The sequence below is a fragment of the Alosa sapidissima genome, chromosome 15 (assembly GCF_018492685.1).
Source record: "Alosa sapidissima isolate fAloSap1 chromosome 15, fAloSap1.pri, whole genome shotgun sequence".
Lineage (NCBI taxonomy): Eukaryota > Metazoa > Chordata > Actinopteri > Clupeiformes > Clupeidae > Alosa > Alosa sapidissima.
This window is the reverse complement of record NC_055971.1, coordinates 2,975,124-3,003,093: the sequence shown is the minus strand read 5'-3', so window position 1 is coordinate 3,003,093 and position 27,970 is coordinate 2,975,124. Positions and strand designations below refer to the sequence as shown.

General features: G+C 40.3%; 1 protein-coding gene and 1 long non-coding RNA gene across 2 annotated transcripts in view; both read left to right on the top strand.

Moving 5' to 3' along the window:
• LOC121683567 (mitogen-activated protein kinase kinase kinase kinase 5) overlaps positions 1-17,268 on the top strand; it is a 39,076-nt gene extending 21,808 nt beyond the window's left edge. The window contains exons 27-32 of the mRNA XM_042063229.1: positions 6,362-6,465; positions 13,391-13,568; positions 13,701-13,769; positions 15,464-15,556; positions 15,709-15,835; positions 15,983-17,268. Of these exons, the coding sequence (XP_041919163.1) occupies positions 6,362-6,465; positions 13,391-13,568; positions 13,701-13,769; positions 15,464-15,556; positions 15,709-15,835; positions 15,983-16,079 (668 nt within the window). The 3' untranslated portion in view covers positions 16,080-17,268. The remainder of the gene's footprint in view (positions 1-6,361; positions 6,466-13,390; positions 13,569-13,700; positions 13,770-15,463; positions 15,557-15,708; positions 15,836-15,982) is intronic.
• Positions 426-6,350, top strand: LOC121683588. The gene is made up of 3 exons (XR_006022847.1): positions 426-437; positions 4,953-4,956; positions 5,952-6,350. It is a non-coding gene; the product is annotated as an uncharacterized LOC121683588 (long non-coding RNA).
• Positions 17,269-27,970: the final 10,702 nt, after the last annotated feature.

Below are 27,970 nucleotides of genomic sequence, written 5' to 3'. Positions count from 1 at the left end.
TTTGGCACACACATCAGGTGTCACACAAAGCAGCTAGGTAAAAAAGCTTGGCCCCAGGTATGGCCCAGAGACTCGCTAGCGCCCCCTTACGCCCCCTTAGATGACTGATCCCGTGGTGGGCATATACTTTCAGCTACACACACCAAATTTGGTAGGTGTCTGTATCTCCCCAAGATGAAAGACTTTCGTATGTACAATGCATTAGCCACGCCCAACAGGAAGTGAGGTATTTGGGATTTTGTGAAGACTAATATGTGATGAAATATGTGATGAATCATGATGCCAAAAGAGGTTCTTCCCATGGGTGAAAACGCATGAAATTTGACGCACACATTAAGTGATACAGTGAATAGACAGGGATACAAGCTTGGCACCGGGCGTTGCCCAGGAACTCCATAGCGCCCCCTTATGTCACTGTGACTTGTGGTTGGCAAATAGTTTTAGATACACACACCAAATTTGGTGGGTGAATGTAACTCCCAAAAACAAACAACTTTTGTATTAACATGCCATTAGCCACGCCCACAGGAAGTGAGGTAATTGAGATTTTGTGCGTTGTGGACATGATCAATTTTAACGTACTCCTCCTAGACGGTTGATCCGATTCATGTCAAAGTTGGTATACATGACGCCGAGATGTTCCTGATTATAAATTGTGAAGCCTTTGTTTGATATGTTGTAATTTGACGAAATGGCGAAATTATTAATTTTAATGCCCTTCCACATAAACAATAAATGTGTCATAATTCACCATGCATGGCTTGAAATGTTTTACATTTCACAGGTCATTGAAGACCATGTTAATGATAACATTCACATGCCCATAATGCATGTTTGCCATAGCGCCACCAACTGGCAACAGAAAGAATGACAATTATACTGATGCCATATGATCAATTTGAACATACTTCTCCTAGACGGTTTGTCAGATTCATGTGAAATTTGGCAAACATTATGCCAAGATGTCGCTGATGTTAATTTGTGAAGGGATTTTTGATATGTTATATATTTGATATGATTTTAATATCTCACCACATAAAGAGGAAATGTGTCATAAATCACAGTGCATTGAATGAATGGTCTGAAACTTCTCAGGTTAATAGATATCATGATTATGATGATATCCAGACACCCAATGGGCCTGTCTGGCATAGCGCCACCACCTGGTCAAGCAGGAAATGTGCCAGAAATGGACAATGCCTTAAGTGATTGATCTGAAACTTTATAAAATATCGGATATCATTATTGTGATGATATTCACATGCGTAATTCACAGGCCTAGCATAGCGCCACCATCTGGCCAAGCAGGAAATGTGCCAGAAATGCTCAATGCTTTGAATAAATGGTCTGAAACTTCTCAAGTTAATAGATATTATGATTATGATGATATCCAGACACCCAATGGGCCTGTCTGGCATAGCGCCACCACCTGGTCAAGCAGGAAATGTGCCAGAAATGGACAATGCCTTAAGTGATTGATCTGAAAGTGTACAAACATTTTGGATATCATTATTGTGATGATATTCACATGTGTAATTCACATGCCTAATATAGCGCCACCATCTGGCCAAAAAGTGTATCAGAAATGTTCTTTGCTTAAAATGAATACTCTGAAATTTCTCAGGTTAATATATATTATGATTATGATGACACACAATGGGCCTGCCTTGCATTGCGCCCCCACATGGCCAAGCAAATAAATGTGCTAGAAAATAACATGCAAAAACAAATAGTACACACATCAAATATGTACATTTTACAACTGCACCACATCGGTGCTTTGTTGGATTCTGAAATGTCACAGGTTGCGGCCCGCAGGTGCTCGGGCCCACCATTGCTGCTTGCAGCTATATTTTCTACATGCCTCTGTTCCTGAGAAATCCTAAGCTAAACAGTGGCTAGTTTTCATCAAAATCCGTTTTTTTTTTTTAGAAATGGAGATATAGCGCCTTCTATGAAATATGCGCTGTTTGACCTGAGAAGTGTTGCCTGTAAAGTTTAAGTAAAGGAAGTGACCTAGCGAGACCTGGCGAGACTGCCACTTAGTGATAAACCCACGAAAATAAATGGCCTGGTTTTTTGACCTGACGTGCATGTGTCACTGATTAGACCCAAAGCGGCAACCATCAGGGGCATCTGGGGCAGCCGTGGCCTACTGGTTAGCACTTCGGACTTGTAACCGGAGGGTTGCCGGTTTGAACCCCGACCAGTAGGCACGGCTGAAGTGCCCTTGAGAAAGGCACCTAACCCCTCACTGTTCCCTGAGCGCCACTGTTGTAGCAGGCAGCTCACTGCTCCGGGATTAGTGTGTGCTTCACATCACTGTGTTTTCACTGTGTGCTGTGTTTCACTAATTCACGGATTGGGATAAATGCAGAGACAAAATTTCCCTCACAGGATCAAAAGAGTATATATACACTTATACTTATCAAAAGCCTAGTTGTGATAAAATGTCCAGATTGTGCGTTTTCATGAGTTTTCGATCATCATATATTTCAGTTCTATTCATAAAATAATAGACACAATCGGATTTTTAACTTCAGGGAACAATCGGATAACCCAAAAATATGAATTTATTTGCAAAGCTTCTGTCAGCAAACTATCATGATCCTATGCCATACTGTAAGTAGGCTACTAAAGCACACTGGTTCTATCAACACACAGGGCAAGTTGACCAATCACAGTCCTTGCAGTCTGCATCCCCTCAACACAAAGTTACAATTTTGAGGAGGTGCGCGTCTGGCAACAGCTTAGGCCTTGGAGGGGGGTACAGAGTGACGCAGAGGTCTCTGCGGGGCTACATCTTCGATTCTACACAAAAGAATAAATTGGGCCTGTTTAAAATAGCGGTCGTATTCATAAAACCGTTGAGAGAGTTTACATTTTTTGATGTTGAAGCATGATCTAACAATATCATCAACATACCAATACATTTCCATGGTCATTCTTGAAACGGGTGCCTTTTTCTTAAGCCTAATGCTAATAATTCAAGGGTTCTTGTTAACATGAAGACACACGAAAATACTATTGTTAAAGAGTATCACACTATTTTTAACCATTTTTCACAAGTGCATGGCCATTTCCATGTGTCCGGGTTGACCGACTATTTTGACCACTTTTTTCGGTAACGAGTAATCTAACACGCTACTTTTTACAAACCAGTAATCAGATTAAAGTTACTTATCTAAATCACTGTGTGTTACTATTTTTGTCATTTTCCTTAGGAAAAATATATATTCTTGGCTTTCTTCTTGTCTCAGGGATTAACGTAATACTGTTACTTGAAATGAAAACACAAAAATAATTTTTTATGTTAACTGGCTGCGTTGATGACGTTTCATGATTGATGACGAGTCTTTGACAGATGTGGCCGCTTGCAGATTTGTCACTTTCTGATATACTACAGACGCACACAAATATGCATGACATGTTTAAAAGTCAAAATTGTATGTAGTACTACATGCATTGGACCATGAATATGCCACCCAAAAAACAAACACCTAAATTAACTCCACGTGGGTATCGAACCACGAATAAATTGACCTGTTTTCTTGGTAATAGCGTCTATCCACTTGCGCCACGAACCAGCTGACGGTACTCACAGAAATTGACTTCAGTTGTATGATTAAAAGAAGTCAGCTAACGTTATTATAATATATAATATATTATATTACAAGTTAACATAACTGTTCATGTTATCTGGCTACCATGTTATCATGCTACCGTTGCCCAAGCCATTTAGTAGGCCTTCAAAGTATCATGGTTAAGTTTTACAAACGTTTCACTGAGGTTAGGCTGTGGCCGCCCCTACCTGAAGTGTCTGTAGAGCCACATGAACCTCAGCAAATAAATTAAATTAAAATGTGTTGCCTAATTGTGTATCCTTTTGTCCAGCCTATTCTTTTAAGAATTCAGTTCATGAAACACAGGCATTGAAACGCACATTGCAATGGGCAGGAGAAGTCTATAACGTGTCCATATTTTACACAAACTTTGAGCACAGTGAGAGTCAAAACTCTTAGGCTTATAGGCTATTAACGTTAATGTTGCTGACATGTAAACATGGGTTTGATGGGTTTTTTTATACTTTATTTCCCAATTCTCAATTTGGTGCTTCTCCTGTGGCACAACAGGTTAATGCCTTTAAATTGCTTTTTCATGCAGTCGACATGGGTTCAATCCTCCTCATCACACGTTTTTTTATTATTATTTATTTATTTTTAGACCAGCAACGCTTCCTCAATTTAGGCTACAGATACTAGGTGGCCACAGAGAGCCTGACCAGCAGTCAGAGTGAAATGTTTGAAAACTGAACAAATGATACTTTGAAGACCTACTGGCTTGGGCAACTGCTGTAGCAAGACAACACCATCAGCCGTGTTAACTTGCTACAATCATCAGCTGACTTCTTCTAATTGTATAGACTAAGTCAAGTAAATTTCCATATGATTTATCAGCTGTTTCGTGGAGCAAGTAAGTAGATGATTGGTTATCATGTAGGAGGTTTCATTTAGGAAGCAGGTTCGATACCCACGTGGAGTTATTATTTGGGTATTTATTTTTTTGGTGGCATATTCATGGTCCAGTATATATAGCGTACTACAGACAATTTTGACATTTAAATATGTCATGCATATTTGTATTTGTTCGTCTCCAGTTTCCATCAGAAAGTAACAAATCTGCAAGCGGCCACATCTGTCAAAGAAACGTCATCACTCGTGAAACGTCATCAACGCAGCCAGTTAACATGGGTGCCAGTTGCCATGTAACACCGGCCATCACACGTTGATGTTCTATGTTGTAGGCCTACTATTTAAATTAAAGATAAGATAATTTCATTGAGCCACTTTTTACTCACACAGCCTTTCCTCGCCCCGCTCGCTCTCTCTCGTAACGAGCCCGCTGCTCCTCCTCTGCATGTGCATTTAACAAAATATTCACGATTGTTAAAGTATTGTTGTTGCCACATAGAAGCACTGCATAGAACACAGTGGGCTAAATTGCTATTAAATCTGCTTAGCATCGTGACCATGCTGCGTAAATTTGTTCAAAACTGCTGCATTAAAGTTAAAGTAAACTCTGTTAAGGTCTTATCACAGCATAGTACATTGAGGAGACTAAACTAAGTTAAGTTACAGTATGCAATCAAGCAGTATCTCAAAGCTAACGTTAGAATACTGTTTGGATGTCAAGTTTAGCATGCTTACTTGAAGCTTGTTTTCGTTATGCAGGGCTCATTTTATTGACTCTGAATGTTTGCAAAATCCTGATGTAAATGGAAAAGTGTTTTCCAAGACTTAAAAGTGCTTATCCAAAAGAGAATTACAAACCGTTATTTGAACTAACTACGTTATGAATTGCATCCACACATCAGCAGCCTTTTAACCATACTGTGCATGTTAATGTTAATTGCAAAGATTCCCACACTAACGTCTTAAAATGACAGGCACTCAATTAGACATACACTACTGAACTTTATTGAATGCTACCTCTGACTAAGAATGCATTACTTTGCACTTGTATAGTCTTTTATTTTGTAATCTTAAAAGCAATAAACATATTGCAATGTTAAAGAATTCATGTTTTTTCATTCAGATATGTAAATAAACATGTAGAAGTTGCTATTAGTGAATTAATGGGGAGATAATTGAATCGAAATCGAACTGAAAAAATGAATCGTTAGATTAATCGATGCATCGAAAAAATAATCGCTAGATTAATCGTTTAAAAAATAATCGTTTATCCCAGCCCTAGTTTAGGCTATTTATTGTTTTTTCATTACTATGAGGTGGTCCGTCAAGCTTTATCCAGCACCCCCCTGCCCATCACGTAAATTAGATAGGAATAATGTTTTTTCATTACATTTGTAACACTATCATTGCAAATGTTAATTCTAAGTCATTAACTTGACCATAATTGGATAACTAGAGCCATTGTATCACTTTTTATAGTTTGGAGGTGATCATGTCTTTAATGCTGTGGATAAATTGAAAAGAAATATGCTTTTGAAAATGTTATAGTGGAAAAGGCACCTGTCTCATACAGTAGAATGACACTTCACTCATTCTCATCACAGATGCCTTGTAAGACCATCACATTTCAAACTTGCATATGACGTGTTTCGGGGCGTGCCTTCTTCAGTGTGCAGACTGAAGTGCACACTGAAGAAGGCACGCGCCAAAACGCGTCTGTGCAAATAAAAGTGTATGCATAGTGCGGACTCTCTCCTACTTTACTTTACGTATTCTAGGCCAGCACTCTTAAAGTATAAAAGTAGACACATCGAGTGAAGCCTGCTCCTATCCTCACTAAACTTGCATATGAAAAATATAAGGCATGTTGTGCTATACTTTGTCTTCAGCCAGAAACCAGCTACGAGATTGTGTGTTTCTGTGTGGTGCGTTGGATTCCAGTGTGGTGTTGCTGCAATGGTATGAACCCATGCACAAGTTCATGCTCATCAAGGTCAGTGGATCTCTTGCCTTTTTTAATGAGCTTAATTTAAAAGAACATGCTAACCTTTTGAAAAATTTGCTTCTTTACTGTCCCTTTGAGCTATAGGTTATCTGGACTAACCCACTTCCAATTAATTATGCTAAGCTAGGCTAACATTGTCTAGAACAGCGTTTCTCAAACTGTGGGTCGCGACCCACTACTGGGTTGCAGAGACATGCCAGGTGGGGCGCGAACTGACGTGAAAAACAGGAGCGCTCGTGTCAAGGCAGCTTAGTTAGTCCCGACCTACAGTGGGTCCCGGTTAAAAATTGACACTTCATTCACGATCAATGTGATTCACGCAGCTGGGTGAAATATAAGTACAACTGCAGCCGCTTGGGGGCAGCATAGTCCGCTGTGGTGTTCCGCGGTTGAACCGGACGGAGCGTTCGACAGCAAGGGCTGTGATTGGCCGAGTTTTCAGTGTGTTTCTCTGTGTTTTTAGCAGCCCCTGCAACATGCTAGTCCACTGTAGCCTATAAGCTTTGTACATAATGTTAAACATAGTTTTGGATTCAGTGGCAAGATTTCTTGATTGTACAGTGCCTGTCTCTCAGTAATGTTTTAAAATGAGAGCTTCGTCAGCTGGCAGTAGGCTACTTTGCGGCAGTCATGAGAAGTTCGCTTGCTAACATAAATATGCTGCCTAGAAACCTCGTGAATAGTTCTGATTTTTTTTTACTACACTAACGAGGTTGAAATATAGCCTTTGCCTACAGCATCTCCTTAACAGTAATGTTAACAAATTGTCATATGACAAAGGAAAACGAATTCGGTCACTCAAGACTGTGCCACAGCAACCAGTGTAGGCTACAGTCCTACCCAATAGGCCTACTCGAAGCAGATAGCGTTGTCTGACTGTCGAGTGGGTTAATGCACGTATTTCCAGAACCGGTCTGCAACTTTCAGGCAGTTCTGAGTTCGAATCTAGGCAGGAGCAGAGCCATATAAAGGCCTAGGCCTATTGTTATCATTTTTTGCAAGGTGTTGCTCCTAGTGATGTTTTGCACTTTTGCCTCATGTGTTTTCAGGTTTGAGGGCTTTTTTGGCAAGACTGACCTTAGTTAGACTCTGCATATGTTATTTCTCCGTATGGAAAATAAAGTCAATTTTTGACACACGTCTGTTATTAGTTAAATAACAAGTGTTGCTTGTTAAAACATGTAACTAGTGAAACTCAAATGATTTTAGAAATATTTAGCCAAAGCCAAAAAGTGTTAGATAGATAGATAGATAGATAGATACTTTATTGATCCCCAGGGGAAATTCAAGGTCTCAGCAGCATACATACAAGACAAACACATTCTTTAACAGCAGAAGAGTAATTCAAGTAGAATAAAGAAAATTAAGAAGACATCTGAGCTGCACCGGCGTCTCTCCTCTCTAAAATATCTGTCCTGACTTTGTCTACCAAAAAGTGTTACTTTGTGCCCCGCGCTCCCCCACTGCTTGTGAAAGAAGGGGGTGGGGGAGGGGGGCTTAACGTGAAAACGCTTAATGTCCCAAAACGGCAACAAGTCATAATGGTAAGCTACAGGAAGTGGGGGGAGGGTATGGGATGACCAGAGCCGTCTTCGCTGTGCTATTCAGAAAGCATCTTCTACTGTCTTTCCAGGCGAACACAGCTCGTTACCATAGCCTATCGAGTGCCTTAACAGATAGGCTCTGCTCTTGGGTTTGGCCTCACAGCGAACTCAACCCTCTTGTTGCTTGCAGTTTGTTAAATAAAGCGATGCAGATTACATTATTTATTTCTGATTAATTGCGTCTTTTGATGTCTTTTGCAACATCTGCTTGTTAGGCTGGGCTACTGTCAATGTCTGTACAGGTAAATGTTCAGCAATTGCTGGTGTAGGCCTACAGGCTATAATCAATTAGGGACTGTTCGTTATTTATTTAAGGGGCTACCGGAGGAGTTTTTGGAGCGTTAGTCAAAAAAGACGTGACTCACCGGGACTGAAACAAACCTGTCAACTTTTCCCGGGTTTATCGCGTATTTTAACTTTTTCCTCGCTGTCTTCGGCCCTGTGCGAACTTGACAGATGCATGAACTTACGTGCATGAAATCATGCGATAGCTTACTTTACACATAGCCAAGGCTACCGTCGGTGTATTTTAATAGTAGCCTAGGCTAATATGCTACACCAGCTTGTCTTTAAGAGGGGAAATTGTATAGCCTATAACATTAGCTGAGTCACATATTTGGCCATATGGTGTTTAGCCTATCATAGGCTACATCACGAAACCAAATAGTGTAACAAAGGCGAACACTTTAACAGGGGAAATTAATTGGGCATAAATCGTTGTGCTAAACGGTATTTGTCAATGAGCAGAAACACACGACATTCAAACTGTTGATAAGATGTGCACTATGGAAACTGGTCTGTAGGCCTGTAACATTGGACAAATAAATGACACTGACTCGCCATATCCTGAAAAAAAACATTGTCTTGCTTTGCCGCAAACTCAGCAATGAAATCATTTGCCAGTTTGCAGGTAGCCTAACGTCTTTTTCAATTCATAGAAGGGAGAGCCCTTTCTCTCATGTGACATTGAGGTGCGCAAATAGTTTTTAATAGCCTAGCCTGTTCAACTTCGAAAAGCTTCGTTCACCCGATGCCAGTCACTGATCGCAATTTCAAATTTCGGGAAGCTTCGTTCAATCTTTTTAAGTTTTAAGTGCAGTAGGCCCATATCTGCCCCCTTTGGAATTATATCTCGAGCCTATTATAAGGTCCAGTGCGTTATGTCCTGGGATTCGGACGTCCTCAAAAATAAAAGAAAACGTTTTTTATAGATGGTTATGAGAAGCAATATGAGTCTGAACTCCGTGTCATTCAGACTCAACCCTCTTGTTGATATTTTTCGTTGTCGCTTGAACGTCGGCAAGCAGGCATGTTGCGGTTGCAATTTAAGTGAAATTTCTACAGTAGGCTAGGCCTACAACATGCAACATGCTTGTTAGGCTGGGCTACTGTCAATGCACTTGTACAGGTAAATGCCCCTGCTGAAAGTCTCATGCGCTTATCGTTACACTATTAAATCTATAAGTAACCGTGACAAATAGGGTAAGATATATAAACTCACGCTATTGTATTATCATATATGTTTGGTAATGGCTCACTGCGTCATGGAAGCGGTTAAGTCAAGTCGCATCAAAAATAGTAGTGGCAGAACTCCCAAGTGACACCTTGTGGTTGTTTGTGTCAACTGCAGTTTGTGCCATTTCTGCTGAGAAAATGGGGTGCGTGATTCATGAAGGAACCCGTCCAAACTTAACTGGGACCCACTGTACATGAGATTTTGAACGTTGTTGTGAGAGTGGTGAATTTCGTCAAAACCCGGCCCTTAAAAGCGCGTCTATTCTCCGAACTTTGCGAGGTAAAGTGCTGTCGCGCGTTTTTGAGCTCCGAGTCGCCTCTTCTTGGAGGAAGAGCGCATGTTTAAATCTGCAAGCACGTTCACTAATTAACATTTCTTGACGAAGCTGGCCAATCTTAGCGATATATTTGATACATCTTAGCGATACATTTGAGTTAAATGTCCAGTTACAAGGCAAAGACAAGCACCTACCTCACCTAGCAAATAAAATTACTGCATTCACCAAAAAAACTTGAGTATGGGACAGGCCACTCGATCGCGACAGTATTATGCCTTTGAGATTTCTGAGCGAAATCGCTGAAACGTCTGATTGGGAGGCACTCTTGTGATCCCATGTATTAAACAGTAGGCCTACATCACATCCCTGCAAAGTTTATTTCAAAAATATTTCCCAACCAGCAGTGCTCAGTATGACTGGATTATGGATCCATTTAATGCAGCGATGTTGGTATTTCATTGAATATATTGTACAATGCTGTAAAATGGCCTATGCTTCCTAATATGTTGCTGGAAAACAGAAATATGTGTGTTATGTATTTATTTATTATTATATCTGCAGCACCAGCTGATTTTAACTCTGTTGAAGAGGATATATTTAGAACTTGTCATTATTTCAATAAATTTGACAATTTTAAGCTTGCCCTACCACTTTCTTAGAGCGATGAGGGACAGGTGGGGCTCGAGAATGCCCCCTTGATCAAAGTGGGGAATGAAAGAAAAAGTTTAAGAACCATTGATCTAGTTTGTTAACTACCACAGTCACGAGTTGGGTCGCGATAGTCTGTCATTTTTAAAAAGTGGGTCCCCAGAAAAAAAGTTTGAGAAACACTGGTCTAGAAGGTAGAGGGAAGAAGCCAAAAAGTTGCCATGGTCCTTTAAAGGGTCATGCCACAAGAAATCATTTTTTCCTTGATTCCTTTGACGATTTGACTAGGGGCCATGCTTTTAAAAGTGGACTGTTCATTTTCTTGCCTGTAATGACCATAGAAAGGAAATGATCATAGAGCACTGGTCAATTACAAAAGCACATGGTTTACATTGTAACTGTTCACATTTAATATAGGACCACCCATAGTAATCTGAATCAAGCTGGAACGATAGCAATCAGCAATCTAGCTGTGTGCTGGCTTGTCTAGTTGTGCTGGGTGTTGTCTAGTTGTTGTCGTTCAAGGAACACGCCACCCAATGTCAGTATTAATAAGTTCTTACCTTTAACTTTCACGAGTTGAGTCATACCTCTCCCGTGTCGGTACGTGCACTCAAACACTCTGGCGGGCGGCGCGAATGTGTTAGCATGTTGCTATCAAAAAACCAAAGTTTTTTGACCAATTTGTTTGTTTTAATGTATATGGGTGATGCGGCGCTGCTGACGTGAGGCTAGAAAGCTCTTGCCTGTTGTAAAAAGACTGATCCAATGCAGCAAATATATTAAAAGGCCAAAGTCCTACATTGGGGTTACATGCGGCTATTCCGACATGCCGCTACTTAGACATTGGCGTCTAATTGTCGAAGTGGCGGCATTAACATTCATTTTCAAGCGTCCCACTACTGCAACATTTTTTTCTCCATTGTCGGAGTAGCGACACTTGACCTTTTTTTCAAACGTCCTGCCATTCCGACACGAGGTCATTAACAGTGGCGTAGCCAGGACTTTTCAACAGAGTGGACTTTTGCGAAGTAGGCCTAAGGTCAGTGTTCGAATTACCATAGGGCCCGGTAGTGCCCCGCCCCCTTAGTTCTGGCCAGGGCACTACTAGTTCTGCTCGAAATCACCAGTGGAAAAAAGTTAAAAGGAATGTATGTCGAGGAGTATCGGGACTTTAAAATGCAATAGCCTTTGTTATTAGGCTGATGTCATATATTTCATTTTAATAAACTGGCTACCCTGCTTATTATAATCTATTGGATGTTGAACACCCCCCCCCCCCCCCCAAGTGGGCCGGTGGGCCTTTATTTTTTTATTCCAATATGGGCAGTAGCCTGGGCCTACAGTAATCGTCCCAACTTTAAACAACACACAATTTCATCACAGCTCAGACGATTCATGGAAAAAAAACAATAAAAGGCTACATTGATAAATAGCAGGGGCAACAGGATTGGATTGGAAAAACATTGTTTGGAGTGGATGGCGGGTGGATTGTTGATGTAGCTGCAGGTGCAGATGACATGACTACAGCTCATCCATGCATCTAGGATGTTGGAATTTGATAGGATACAGGAACTGCAGAGATAAATTGAAAATGAGGATTGGTAATGTCGGAATAGCGGTACTAAAAAAATCGAGTAGGGGCATGTCTAAATAGAGGCATGTCGTAATAACGGGATGTTGTAATAGAGGGTTGTCGTAATAACAGAAATGTTGCCATCTCGATTGCCAAGTGTGCTCTGGAAATTCACAATTTCGTCGCCGTTTAAAAAAAAACAAAAAAAAAACATAGTCCAGTCCATACAACTTCATTTCAATTTCAAAAGAAATACTGGACTATGTTTTTTTTGTTTGTTTTTTTTTAAACGGCGACGAAATTGTTAATTTCCAGAGCACACTTGGCAATCGACTCCTACGGACTTTCCCCTAAAGATGGCAGCAAAGATGGCAACATTTCCGGAAAGGTACTGGCTTGATGAAATTCATTCTGGACTCTCTATCCGACCACATAAAGACCTCGGGATACTTCGATTTGGCTTTAGGGACCCTCTACTCACTACCACGTAAGTGCAATGTTGTTTGGAACTGTAGAAGAGGTATAAAAATATTGTTTTGTAGCAGCGAAATAATATGCCCTTCTCACTTCCACGCTAACGAGCTTTGACTAAAAACGGTAACATCGAACTTTCTCAAAACACATCCGAATGACATGATTTGGATGTCAACTCAATGTATGTACTCCCAATCATCTGTAAATCGATCTAAAGTGCATTTTACTCCGGATAATTCCTTTAAGGGGTGCATCATTTCAAAAGGATGTGACATTTATGTTTCAACACATTTAATTTTCGGGAACAACAAAGAAGCAGCACTACTGTTTATAATTGTCCAGAACCAATGGTGATATTTGTTGGCTTTAGCCAAACCTTTCACTAGCCCTAGCCACTTTGTGCCTTGTTCACGTTAGCACGCCATTCATTTAGCACGCCATTTAACACTTCTGCAATAATGTGCATGCACGCATGGTGTGAGGAGATATTGCTGTCAAAACTGCCCATGTTTAACTGGCCTGATGGTACCTGTATTTTGTCCTGCATTTTTGCTATAGAGACTTACTATCGCCTTTTGATTTTAGCATGTGAACTTAAGTAGATATCTGGGCAACTCATTGGAATTTATGATATAGGCCTACATAAAAATGGTTATTCCTTCATATGTTGTCGCTTTTTCTGGTTAATTTCTTAATGTTAAATGGACACATATACTGTAGCAATTTTGAATGAATATCAGACCCATATGATTTTATTTACTACTCTTGTGGTTCCCTCCAACTTTTTAATGTTATTTGGCATGATTTATATTTCACAGACATTTGATTTCCCACTGCCTACTCCTTTGAGAGTGTTTGAGATGGTGGTGGTACCAGATCAGGAATACCCACTTGTTTGCATTGGAGTAACCAAGGGTAACAGTCCAGACCAGCCTGTTCAACTAAACACCATCAACCTCAACTCTAATACTTCCTGGTTTACTGGCACAGGTCTAGGTAACAATCATAGTAGATTCTCTCACTCTACGAAGACAGAGTTTGTTGATGTCATGTCCACAATGGTATTTCTATGTGTGTGTGTGTGTGTGTGTGTGTGTGTGTGTGTGTGTGTGGTTCTGAAATTCACAGAGGCCTGCTGTGCAGATACAGTGCAAGTTATCCAGCTGGACATAAGCACACTACTTGTGCTCATTGATAGTAAGTTTTCTTGTTTCTGATCGTGACTGTTAATACTGATGTAATAGTAGGGAGCAGCTACAGTACACATTACTGCAGAAGTCAGTGAAAAACTGCAGGTGTCTTGTGTGTTTGTGCTTTGGAGCTATCTGTAAAGGGCTGTACTGGAATGAAGTACTCCAAAACTGTGAGAATAGGCTACCTGGTAACGTGACAATAGTACCATATACCATGAGTGAACCGCTAAATGAATAAATGTAAATGTTAAAGGCAACCTTTAACCCTTTAAAGGCACTGTCAAAATTAACACGTTAATCACTGCGATTCATTTTGAAATACATAATGCGTTACAAAATAGTAATGCAATTAATGCATTGTGTTTACCTATTTCCTTTGTGATGGGCTGATGTCATGTACCGGAAGCTGCAAAACCTGAAGCCGCAAGCCTGAGAGTTTATTTTACTGTCCATGGAGTTAGCTGAAGATAGAGAGGAACCGCGAGGAGCTTGTAGGCGAAAAGTTTCAGTTTAAAAAGTTGCCTGATGTAAGCACAGTGATCAGTGCTGCCGCTACCACCACACGCATCACGCACTGTGCGTAGGGCACCAAGACACAGAGGAGGGACATAAATATAATAGAGTACCGTGTGACGTTTTGTTTCCATGACGGTATCACTGGATCTAAACAAACTTTCGAAGTGGCTTAAATAGCATCGAATGTAGACATGTGGCATCATTTCTAGCTAACAAATTGTTTTAAACGTAGGCTATAGACATTTAAACATGTTTTACCTGCTAGGCAGCAGCTTAGCCACATAAGACGGATTCCCTGGCAGGTGTAATTGAAAGAAACAAAATTCCAGTGGATATTGCACGTCTGTTAACAACTGTTAACTGGCGGCTGTTAAGAGTGATGTTTTTTGCCAAAAAACACATGCTGTGAAGTTACATGCAGGTCTCTTTTATGGAGAAAAAAGGGTGGAGGTGTAAAAAAATATACTGACGTCTTAGAAACGTTGTAAAATTATTGAAATAGATTAAACTACTCAACTATTTAACTGTTCAGCCATTTCAACTGTCAGTTGTTACCAACTGTTTCCTCTGCCCAAAACTGTTTTCAAATAAAAGTTTGTTTTGCATTTTTATGCACTAGTAATTTCCTTGAAATTAATTTTCTTGTCAATTTTGTGATTTATGTTGTATTTAATATGCCATTTAAGAAGCTTGTCTTTAGGGAGAATTTACTTTTTAATCATGATTAATCTAATTTAGATGAATATGCCTTTATCACGGCAGCTGAAGTAGGAAGTGAACAGCCCTGTTCCTGTGTGAGCACAGGTGTTTCTAAGTGTCAGATTCGGCCACAGTTACTTCAACCAGAGGCCTCGTTAATGTTTTTAGGAACACCTGTGGTTTGCCTGCCAACAGGAAATTGAACAGCCCTGCTTCAGCTGCCCGTGGGCTGCCGTGATAAAGGCCTATTCATTTTAAAATATGAGATTAATCAGTTAAAAATGTTTTGTTTGACAGCCCTATTTTTTACCTTAACTTAATATTTCCAAAATAATTTTGATGGCACATAACCTCATAACATGATGAACAGCACTTCTGCCATTGTCTGAGTGGCCCTCTATGCGATAACTGACCTAGCAACTTTCTGTGTTCGAGTAGAGCAAATCTTATTTAGTGCTGCTTTAACTGTACCTCTCTTGACAGGCTCGGCTTATTTTGTGAACCTGGAAGGCTCTGTGAGGAGTCAGAGGAGGTTACAGTCTGAGGTGTCCTTTCACTTGAGTGTGGAAGCAATTGGTAAGATTAAGCATCAACATCCTCTAACTTTCCTTGATATTCTCTAACATGTTTATCTCTTAATGTCTATCTGAACTTTGTAGTGTTAGTGCAAACAATAATTAATCAGTCACAGTCTATCAGCCTTCATTCTCTCTTGCTCTGTGGCTTAGTGTACTTTGAAGGTACTTTGCTGGCCTTGTGGCGGCATGGCTGGCAGCGGAGAGGAGAGAACTTTTCTGAGATTCTTCAGGAGACCACAAACCGTAGGAGGACCTATCGCCTTGTTGGGTCAGACAAGTATGTGTGTGCATATTGAATACACACAGTAATAATAACTAAGCAACCAGTTCGCTGATGCACTTGAAAAAAAAGTTGCTAAATGTACATTGCACAAAACATTTGAATTGTTTGAAATAACTTTGGTTAAATACTTTCCTCCCTCAGAATGGTTGTGTTGGAAACAAGACCTACCGAGGACCACTCTGGTCACTGCAACCTGTATATTCTGGAAATTGCTGAGCGCTTCATTCCCGTACCTTGAGGTGTTTGTTGCATACAAGTGGAATCATGGAGGAATCTCTATTTCCCTCATGTTGAACTTTTACATAAACTGGGATATTATAATAATCTCACTGAACTATATACACCCAAGGGACTGAACACATCTGCTGCCTTAAGGATCCCCCACGAACCACGTGTACCATCTTTGTCTAGTGTCAACCAAAGTATACTAATGTATGGAGTATCCTATGATCTATGTCTCCCTGTGCACTCTTACTAACATGCAGCTGTGAGAGGCAATGAAGGGACTTGTTCTGGCTAATATGTACTTGGACTGCTTCTGGTGGATATCTGAATTTATCTGGAGTTGGAGAGGTTGTTTATCAGTGAGGAGACGCTGAGTTTTTGTGGTACCACAGGAAGAAAAAGACACATCCTATGCCCTCGGAAATGCCCACAAGAACACTATAAACATTTCCATCTTCATGCAGTGATTGGCTAGATGGCAACATTTTGCCTCAAATGTTTGAAGGCAATGCCCCACAACAAGTTAAACCTCATCAATACCATCTACAGTACTTGTCCAGAAATTCTACCAACTGTCATGACCAGTACTATTTTCATGAAGCCCTGATAGTGCCTCTCTGTATTTACACCAGTCACTGTGCAATGTTCATTTTTCCAAGACCTCTACTATATAACCAGTGTTGAGCCTCTTCATGTAGCAGTGTCATACCAGCCAAACAGGAACCGTAGGATATGAAAACTACTCCTACATTGGTTACTACACTGAGGGGCAGATGTATGCACATTTGTGAGTGCAGCATAAACAGTGACTTCACTAGTCTGCAGAAACCATACACTGTGCCTCTTAATTTGCTGAATAGTAATTCTACTCCACTTAAAACATACTCAAACAATTTGTGCAGATATCACAAACAAATAACAAAAGTCAGGCACAGGTAAGTGGATGACTTGCTGAAGTGAAAGTAGTCATTACTTTCTTGTCATTAAGAGGCAAAGAAAATTGAACGTTGCTTTTGACATGACACAAATAAACAAATCTGATGCTCTGAATACTGATTCCATTCTTTCTGAAAGTTTATCCTATCCACCTTATTCCTGAAACTGTTAGTATTCGGACTTTCTACTCTCTTCCAGTTTTCATCTTCCAAGTTCTGACCGGTCCATTCTGTTTACAGTACTGAATAAACACACATTGACTTGTTGGTAGCGTATATATTTCTTATTAAAGGTAATATCATCAGTATAAGTATTACTGTGGTATATCATCTTGATGATGATACCCACATTGCTTTTAAAGCCTGCTGAAGATTTGGCTAACTTACCAGCCACCAGAAATGATTACATAATGTCCAGTTAACTTCATCAACAGTGTCAATCCTCTGAATGTGTATACAAATGTATTGGTTTAACCCATTTGACTTAGTATAGGGATGGACAATATATCGGCGGGTGATATATTATTGGCCATTGTTAGAGGTATACAATAGTGACGTGGCACCTTGCCCTTATAGCATCACTGTAAGCCCATTCAGTGATAATGCAAATAAACAATCTTGCTCAAAACACCACCAATTAACGTAATTTGCTGTCAATCAAAAGTTTTTAACTACCATAAATAGACCCTATTTATGTTCGCTAGGTATTTAAACTGTATTTAAGTGGCTCTGAAATGAGGCACAGAAATTCACGTTGTTATTCGATGTTGCTACTATCGTATATTAGAACAGAACAGAGTTTCGGTGCCCTATACATAAGTATACATAACTATATGAACTCTGATTTGGTCGCTAGCTTTTTCCCAGCTTCTAGACTGCGCTCCCCGCTGCGCTGATCAAAGCACAGAGCAAATGGCATTTTGCCGCTTTGCCATTCCTGCGCATGCCTGTTGAACATTGACCGTGGCACACTGTAAATCATATCTTTTGTACTGAGCCCGGTGGCAACCACAACAAACGTGAAGCGCATGAGGCGTGCAATGTGAAGTCCCCTTTAAGTGTTTACTTCATATGAAAACGATTCACATGCTGTCGTTGGCCCCTCATTCGCAACTCACTGATGTCACGTTCAATTAAAGGAGCCACATATATTTTATTGACTGCTGTACCATTGAGGAATATCAAGAGTTCTTTCCGTCATTGGTGGTAGATAAATTACTGCAATTAAATTATGCTTATTAAATGTTGTCCCCAATTAATTTTAGAGTAAAATTATCGGTTATCTTATCGGTCACAACAAACCGATAAATATTGGTTATCTTTATCGACCCTAAAATTCCATATCGGTGCATCTCTAATTTAGAATAATCATGTCAAGATTGCAATGCAAGTTGTATTACTTTCAAAATTCTGCACTCAACGAGGATAGTTAATATATGACTGTCAGAAAAAGTTTAAGTTTACTTTTACATGGCTTAAGATACATCAGGCACTGTCTTTCAGATATAAAACCACTTAAAAGGTTGTATCAGCGTTAGCGGGGATACGTCACTTCTGTTGATGTTCAAACAAAACAGAGAGCTCACTACTCCCTCCCCCTCCATCCCGTGCAATTAAAACTCGTCGGTTATTGGTTGAAACACTTTATTTTGCCTTTGAGTGGGTTGCCAACCCTTGTTGTGACGACGCCCATAGTTTGGCTCAGGAATGGTGGATTCACACATTTTGCCACAATCTGGACTATACCAGATTATATCCATCACTCTTTATGAAGCTCCTTCCATGTTTCCTACTTTTCTTCGACCAATCCCCATGAATACATGCGCTTGAGTAAGGAAAACACATCCCAGATGAACCTGTTAGCAAATTTGGATTGGTTCTGCAGGTCAGTCTGGAAAGGATCAGTGACTCTTTGGAATTGAGCTAACAACTGCATTTAAGACCTTCATTTAAAAGAAAAATGTGTTTTCTGCACTTCTGAAACAATTTGGTAAGAGTTTAATGCACCAATTTAAGTTGCACACCTGGAAGTTGTAAAACAGGAAGTTTGGAAACGAGCGTCAGTGGGATCCTTTCCAGATAGACCTGCAGAGCAAATTAAAATTTGCTAACCGGTTCGTCTGGATTCACCCAGGCTAGCTCTGTGCTCCAGCGGTAGGCAGAATGTGGTTTCATTCATTGTGTGGTCTGTTTGAAAATACCATGCCATCATGTTTTAAAGCATATACCCATGAAATAACATGGGCAGTAAGTACTTCTGCCCCTCAGTGCATCAGGAGGATGGTGGTGGTGGTTTGAGGGGGTGGGGGTCCTTAGAGGGAAGTCCTTGTGGTGTTTGCTTGTGCTCTCATTTGTGTTTCCTGTCTTTTTTCCTGTTTGAAAGTATGACTGAGTTGTGTACAGTCAAGCGGGGCATTGCAGTTTAATGTTTTGTTTTTTTTTGTCTGCACATATACACATACCGGTTAAAGGACCAGTATGTAGGAAATAATGTAAAATAAATGGTAACCATTCCAAAAATGATCACCATATGTTGTCAGAGAGTAAGGAAACACAATGAATTGAAGTAATGGCTTATTTGACAACATTACTATAACCTGTAAAACCCATGAAAAAAAAGAGTTACGGGGCGGAATCTCTTGGAATTTTCGTTTATGTTTTGAACGATTCAATTTAGAATAGCGTATTGATAATGGGCTGGCGTGTCCTCCTATTTGTGTTGCCAAATTAGCAAAGGCCAACTGTCAACTTGCTGTCAGTTGTAGTCATGAACGCCTACGAGAGGCAGGCAAATTTCCAAAATTAAAACAGAAACAATTTAAGTGGACATCGAAGGAGCTTCCTGATATGGCGACGTCTTCGTCAAACGAAGAATATCAAGTCTGACGCAGTGCTGGCCATATTTCTCCACGACAGGTAGCCTAGGCAAAGAGTATAGAAGTAACTTCTATTCTCTTTGGCCTAGGCTAAACTTCATCTGCATCGCTAACTTCAGCCAAATGTATTACGTTGGTTAGAGAGGTATTTTTTGTTTTCACTGTTTCCGTAATGTGTAGCTGGGTCATGGTTGGAGAAATGTTAAAGCAGCTGCAGGTCAACTAACGTTAGCTAAGTCTTAATTACATCTGGCAACCCAGAAGAGTCTCGCGTCTGGTAGTCTTGAGAACGTTCACCAGTGTTTTGATTTTGGCCTACAGAACGTTCGGTAACAATCCTACAAATCGCTCCTTTAAAATTATGCCAGCTAGCATTTGCAGGAGCTACACAAACATTTAGTACGCAATACAAAAATGCTGCACAAATCTGAAGCTATAGGACACTTGGCAAAACTCATACACTTATTGTGCGTGTCTTTGTCCCACCTGTACATGACATCTTCATAGTCTGTACTCAAGTGTTAGTGTTCATTGGACTGACCAGCTTGGATCTAAAACACCAGTTAAGTCATCTTTGTGGTTTTGGCTTCAAGTAGCTCTATAATAACTGATAATATTTCTTCAAAATGTGCAAGTTTCAAGGAGGTGGTCATCCCCCAGCCCCAGCTCCCACCACCACACCCCCTCAATACCAGTGCAACACTCGCCTCCACCATCACAGGCTATCGTACCCCCACCATCACTGGATATTGCACCCCTCCCCCACATGGCGATCACGAACAATGAGGTGACAACGACCTCAGTCAACAGCCATCAGACACACAGATCCCAGATGCATTCTCACCTAGACAAGGGGAAAAGTGCTGTGAGAATCATGTTCTTTGATTTCTCAAGTGCTTTTAACACCATCCAACCCCTCAGATTCGTCAGACTGAAGAACTGTCTCTCTGACACTGTGATCAGCAGCACCGGAGCGCCACAGGGAACTGTGCTCTCTCCAGTCCTGTTCACCCTGTACACATCTGACTTCTGCTACAACACCGAGTCATGCCACAAGTTTTCTGATGATACTGCAATTTTGGGGTGTATCAGGAACGGGCAGGAGGAGGAGTACAGGAGCCTGGTGGAGGACTTTGTGCAATGGTGCAAACTCAATCATCTTCAACTCAACACTTCAAAGACCAAGGAGATGGTGGTGGTGGACACGAAAGGGCAGAGCAGGCTGTACTTCCTGAGGAGGCTGCGGTCCTTCAATGTGTGCAGCAAGCTCCTCAGGATGTTCTACCAGTCTGTTGTTGCCAGCGTCCTCTTCTATGCAGTAGTATGCTGGGGAGGAAGCACAAGGAAGAAGGATGCGGGGCGAATTGACAGGCTGGTAAGGAAAGCTGGCTCTGTAGTGGGAGCTGAACTGGAGTGCATCACTTCACTATCTGACAAAAGGACCCTGAACAAACTGATCAACATCTTGGACAATGAGTGTCACCCACTCCACAGCACTATTGTTAAGCAGAAGAGCCTGATCAGCTGGAGACTTCACTCACTGCCTTGCACAACAGACAGACTGAGAAAGTCATTTGTCCCCAGAACCATTGAACTGTTCAATGCTTCACTTAAGGGAAGAGGAGAGATAGACTTCTCTGCATAGTCTGTCTGCCTCTTCACCCCCTACATGTTTGGATACTGTCTGTCCACTAGCCACTTTTACCACTGTCTTTCTGATATATAGACTTTATTTCGGCATTGTTGCACTGTTGGACTTACTCATTTGCACTATCACCATGACCACTATCACCATTGCACTATCACCATGACACTCATTCACACAGAGCACCTTACCTTACCTTACTATGCACAGAGAATCACAGGCTCAGTCCCTGCCTCAGTCATTGCAAGCGCCTCTGATTGATTAATCACCACTATGTGGATACTGTTTTTAGAATTGATTTAGATGAAGTGTTAGTTAGTATAATTTGTATTTTAGTATATTTAGTATATTCTTTATCTTCTACTGTCCTTATTGCTTAGTTGTGTTTTTTTATTATATACTTTAATTACTTTTTCTACTGTTAAAGAATGTGTATGTGTTGTCTGTATGCTGCTGAGACCTTGAATTTCCCCTGGGGATCAATAAAGTATCTATCTATCTATCTATCTATTGACTTCAGTTCAGCATCATCATCCCCTCCAAACTGATCACCAAACTCAGTGAACTGGGCATCAATACCTCTCTCTGTAACTGGATTCTGGACTTCCTAACCAACAGAGTCTGTTGGGTTATAATAATAATAATAATAATAATAACTAGATGTACCGCAGAGCGGTACAAAATATGACCGCCGCCCAGTCCAGCACATTTTTTCCACAAAAATAAATCACGCTGAAAGGCCTATATGATTCTAACTGTCTCACTAAATTGCATTATCCACACTCAATTCTCACTGGTATCTGCTAGACAACAAGTACCAAAACATGATTAGTTCATAGATTTCACATGTAAAATTCATTTTATACAACCCCACCCCCATCTTGCCTGTTCATAATTCTGAGAAATTCTTGAATTGTGTGCATGTGTGCGTGTACACGTTTATGTTTATGTGTGTGGGTGTGTGTGTGTGTGTGTGCGTGCTTGTGTGTTTGCCTGCGTATGTGTGTTTGTGCATGTGCATGCATGCGTACATACAGTATGTCTACTGTGTGAGTATGTGTCATACGTATGATTACTGTGAATGTATGTGTGTGCGTGTGTATCTGTTTATGCACATGTGTGCACATGGAATGGGTTAACATGACCCCTGGAGGCAAACATACGAAAAAAATTGGTCATCCTAGGCCCTACGGTTCTCAAGATATTCACAGAAAACTGTGTCTGCCCTACCCTACTTTCGGGGGGTCCAGTACAGCGGGGGGGCTACAGATCAAAACAAAAAATGACGGTTCCATGCTATCCATGTGGGGTTACATGCCCACCAAGTTTCGTGTACCCCGGTCTTTCAGTGTCCCGGGAATCCTTGTTGGTGTACGGTCACTAAATGTACACATAAATTATTTTATTGTAAGGGCCCCCATGAACGAAAGTCCACAAAACTTGGCATGCATTCGGAGGGTGTCATAATGATCCTACACTTTCAATTTCGTGTCAGCCAGAGATATTGTGATGAAAACACCTAATTTTTTGCTTTTTAATTTTAAACTAGGTGGCGCTATACATGAAATAAGTGGTAATGGGATGGGTTGACATGCCCCCTTAAGACCAACATACAAAAAAGGTGGATGTCCTAGGCCCTACGGTTCTCGAGATATTAACAGAAAACTGTCTCCGGCCACCTACAGGCCAGTTGGTGTATAGTAACATAAATTAATTTATTGTGTGGCCCCCCCATGAACGGAATTCCACGAAACTTGGCGTGCATTCAGAGGGTGTCATAATGATCCTCCTACACTTCCAATTTCGTGCAGTTTTGACTATGTTAGGTCACAGATACCTGCGATTACAACACCTCATTTTTACTTTTTTGTGTTTAACTAGGTGGCGCTATACATGAAATGAGTGGTTATAGAATGGGTTGACATGGCCCCTTGAGATCAACATACAAAAAAAATGGTCCTCCTAAACCTTACGGTTCTCGAGATATTCACAGAAAACTGTGTCTGCCCTACCCTCCTTTCGGGGGTGCAGTCCAGCGGGGGGGGGGCTACAGATCAAAACGAAAAACGATGGTTCCATGCTATCCATATGGGGTTACATGCCCACCAAGTTTCGTCTACCCCGGTCTGACTAAATCTGACTAAACCTATACCTTGCCCATCAACAGCCCCCTCTCCCTCGAACAATTGCCTGTTAAAGCAACACCAAAAAGTTTTTTGTACCTTAAAATAATGTTTCCAAAATTGTTTCCGTGGTTCATCAACTCGTAACAGGATGAACGGCACTTCTGCATTCGCTTCACGGCCCTCTATCGGCTATAACTGCACTATGTAAGTTTGCCAGATCGGGTAGCAGGTTTGTAGGTCAATGGAATGAGACATAAGAAACTACAAATTTGACTTGCATGATGTCGCAATACATCGAACTTTCATAAAATCATGCGACATATTCTACCTTGTCTATGGACATCGTTATTTGCAAAGCCGTTGCTGGATAAACATAGCGTGCGTGCGACAGCCCCTGGAAAATTGCACTACCCTATCCCACTCATAGCCTGCTGTAACTACACTTATACATAGTCATATTCTACTGCTCTTCATTCTATTCATCCTGCATTTATTCTTACTACTATCACCCGGAATCCCTTTGAAAATAGAAGTTGAAATCTTTTTTTCAAACAGTGTCACTAAGCAGGGATTTACATAATTCACTACTGAGGAATTAATGAAAAATATACAACTTAACAAATGATTAACTTGACATGCTTGTAGTTCTAGAAATCTTGATATGCCCCATCTCTGAACCATGTTGTTGTGCAACGAGCAGCACAACGGCATATAAATGTAGTCGTCCTTGCTTATCATATTCTACTGCTTGTTTACATAGCCATATGCTACTGCTCTTATACTGTAGCCATATTCTACTGCTCTTATACATAGCCATATTCTACTGCTCTTATACATAGTCATATTCTACTGCTCTTATACATAGTTATATTCTACTGCTCTTATACTGTACATAGCCATATTCTACTGCTCTTATACTGTAGCCATATTCTACTGCTCTTATACTGTAGCCATATTCTACTGCTCGTATACATAGCCATATTCTACTGCTCTTATACATAGTCATATTCTACTGCTCTTATACATAGTTATATTCTACTGCTCTTATACTGTACATAGCCATATTCTACTGCTCTTATACTGTAGCCATATTCTACTGCTCTTATACTGTACATAGCCATATTCCACTGCTCTTATACATAGCCATATTCTACTGCTCTTATACATAGTCATATTCTACTGCTCTTATACATAGTTATATTCTACTGCTCTTATACTGTACATAGCCATATTCTACTGCTCTTATACAAAGCCATATTCTACTGCTCTTATACATAGTCATATTCTACTGCTCTTATCCATAGTTATATTCTACTGCTCTTATACTGTACATAGCCATATTCTACTGCTCTTATACATAGTCATATTCTACTGCTCTTATACTGTACATAGCCATATTCTACTGCTCTTATACTGTAGCCATATTCTACTGCTCTTATACTGTAGCCATATTCTACTGCTCTTATACTGTACATAGCCATATTCTACTGCTCTTATACATAGCCATATTCTACTGCTCTTATACATAGCCATATTCTACTGCTCTTATACTGTACATAGCCATATTCTACTGCTCGTATACATAGCCATTTAATATTCTACTGTTCTTATACATAGCCATATTCTACTGCTCGTTTACATAGCCATATTCTACTGCTCTTATACTGTACATAGCCATATTCTACTGCTCTTATACTGCAGCCATATTCTACTGCTCTTATACATAGCCATATTCTACTGCTCGTATAGTCATATTCTACTGCTCTTATACATAGCCATATTCTACTGCTCTTATACATAGCCATATTCTACTGCTCGTATAGTCATATTCTACTGCTCTTATACATAGCCATATTCTACTGCTCTATACTGTATATAGCCATATTCTACTGCTCTTATATTGTACATGGCCATATTCTACTGCTCTTATACTGTAGCCATATTCTACTGCTCTTATACATAGCCATATTCTACTGCTCTTATACTGTAGCCATATTCTACTGCTTTTATACATAGTCATATTCTGCTCTTACACTGTACATAGCCATATTCTACTGCTCTTATACATAGCCATATTCTACTGCTCTTATACTGTACATAGCCATATTCTACTGCTCTTATACTGTAGCCATATTCTACTGCTCTTATACATAGCCATATTCTACTGCTCGTATACATACAGTAGCCATTTAATATTCTACTGTTCTTATACATAGCCATATTCTACTGCTCGTTTACATAGCCATATTCTACTGCTCTTATACTGTACATAGCCATATTCTACTGCTCTTATATTGCAGCCATATTCTACTGCTCTTATACATAGCCATATTCTACTGCTCTTATACTGTAGCCATATTCTACTGCTCTTATACATAGTCATATTCTGCTCTTACACTGTACATAGCCATATTCTACTGCTCTTATACATAGTCATATTCTACTGCTCTTATACTGTACATAGCCATATTCTACTGCTCTTATACTGTAGCCATATTCTACTGCTCTTATACTGTACATAGCCATATTCTACTGCTCTTATACATAGCCATATTCTACTGCTCTTATACTGTACATAGCCATATTCTACTGCTCTTATACATAGCCATATTCTACTGCTCGTATACATAGCCATATTCAACTGCTCTTATACTGTACATAGCCATATTCTACTGCTCTTATACTGCAGCCATATTCTACTGCTCTTATACATAGCCATATTCTACTGCTCGTATAGTCATATTCTACTGCTCTTATACATAGCCATATTCTACTGCTCTTATACATAGCCATATTCTACTGCTCTTCATTAGAGTGCATGAAAACGCAATCTACTGTTATCCGATTTCTTCTTATTACAGTGCATGAAAATGCACTGTACTGTTCTTCCTAGGCTTCTTCTTATTACAGTGCATGAAAATGCACTGTACTGTTCTTCCTAGTCATCTTCTTATTATTATATTCTAACGCAGTTAATGCAGCTTCAACCGTTTAACGTAGAAACTTCATTCAAACTATGTTACGTAGGTCTTACTTAGGAGATGGGTGCTTTGCACATTTCATCTTTGTAACTTTTATACTTTTTAAACTATTGATTAAAAACTATTGGAAATTTCCCCATAAACATTGGCCTTTATGACATCACAGCAATTAGAATCTTATGCCAGGTGGCCAGGACACCTGCATCAACCGTCAGTTTCTCAGGCTTTAAGCATACAGCCTCATTCTCTTAAGACTACACATCATGTTCAACTGTTTCAAAATAAAAGTCCTCGCTACAATAATTCCCTATTAAATAATTTAACCATTTAAACTATCAACTTATTTAACTGTTCAGTCATTCCAACTATATTAAACCTCATCTACCTAGCAAATAATTTAACCTTTTAAAGTATCCACCTATTTCAGGTCAAGCGCTGGACTGACCAATCGGAAGCCAGGCTCAGAGTCCTGCACGGGTTCGGGTACCCGCGGGTACCCGATGGGTGACCCGCACATTTTGATGAAACGGGTGAAAAATATTCTACTGTGTCGGATGCGGGTCGAGTAGGGTCGGACACGGGGGTGACACGGGTCTAAGTCGGAATTGGCCTTTCATAAACATCACGTGCATACGTAACAATATTTTCTACATAGTAACACATCCTAAATAATATGCCTGCAATTCAAGTTGATAAAAGCATTTGAAATGCACGTTTCGTATGTGCCTTCCCAAAACAGGCTCCTATACTTTCACTTTTAAAAATCACATGCGCGGGATCTGCCTGCAGTCTTTCAGAACAAAGTGGCTGCACATTGATTAAAAACGCCTAAAGATGACTCTTTTGACATGTTATGGTGGAGAGAGCATGCTCGCTTAATTCCCAATATTGCCTAGATTGTGAGATTGACATCCCTGCAAGCGAGCGAGATTTCTCCTATAGTGTCACACATTTTATGCATATTTCCATAAAGTTTCACAGGCTAATGCATAATCCGGTGTAGGTTATGACCGAATCATTCTTTCATTTAATGTAGGCTAGCCTACTACTGCTGTTAATAAGTTGTGTGTGCAAGGCCGTGTTTGAATTCTAAATTAGGCATTTGCTTGGCGATAGCCTTGTAGACGCATCTGCTTGAAAAGTGGTCAAATGTTATCACTCGGGTGTTGAAAAGTAGCGCAGGCTACCACAATACATCATGTAGGATATGCCTGTCAACTTCAGCTGAAGTTGGATCTGCAATGTTAATGGTTGTGTTATTAGTTGCTTAAACGTGTCTGTTAAACTCGGGTACGGGTCGGGTGTCAGTTTTATTTAATGCGGGTCGGGTCGGGTACGGAT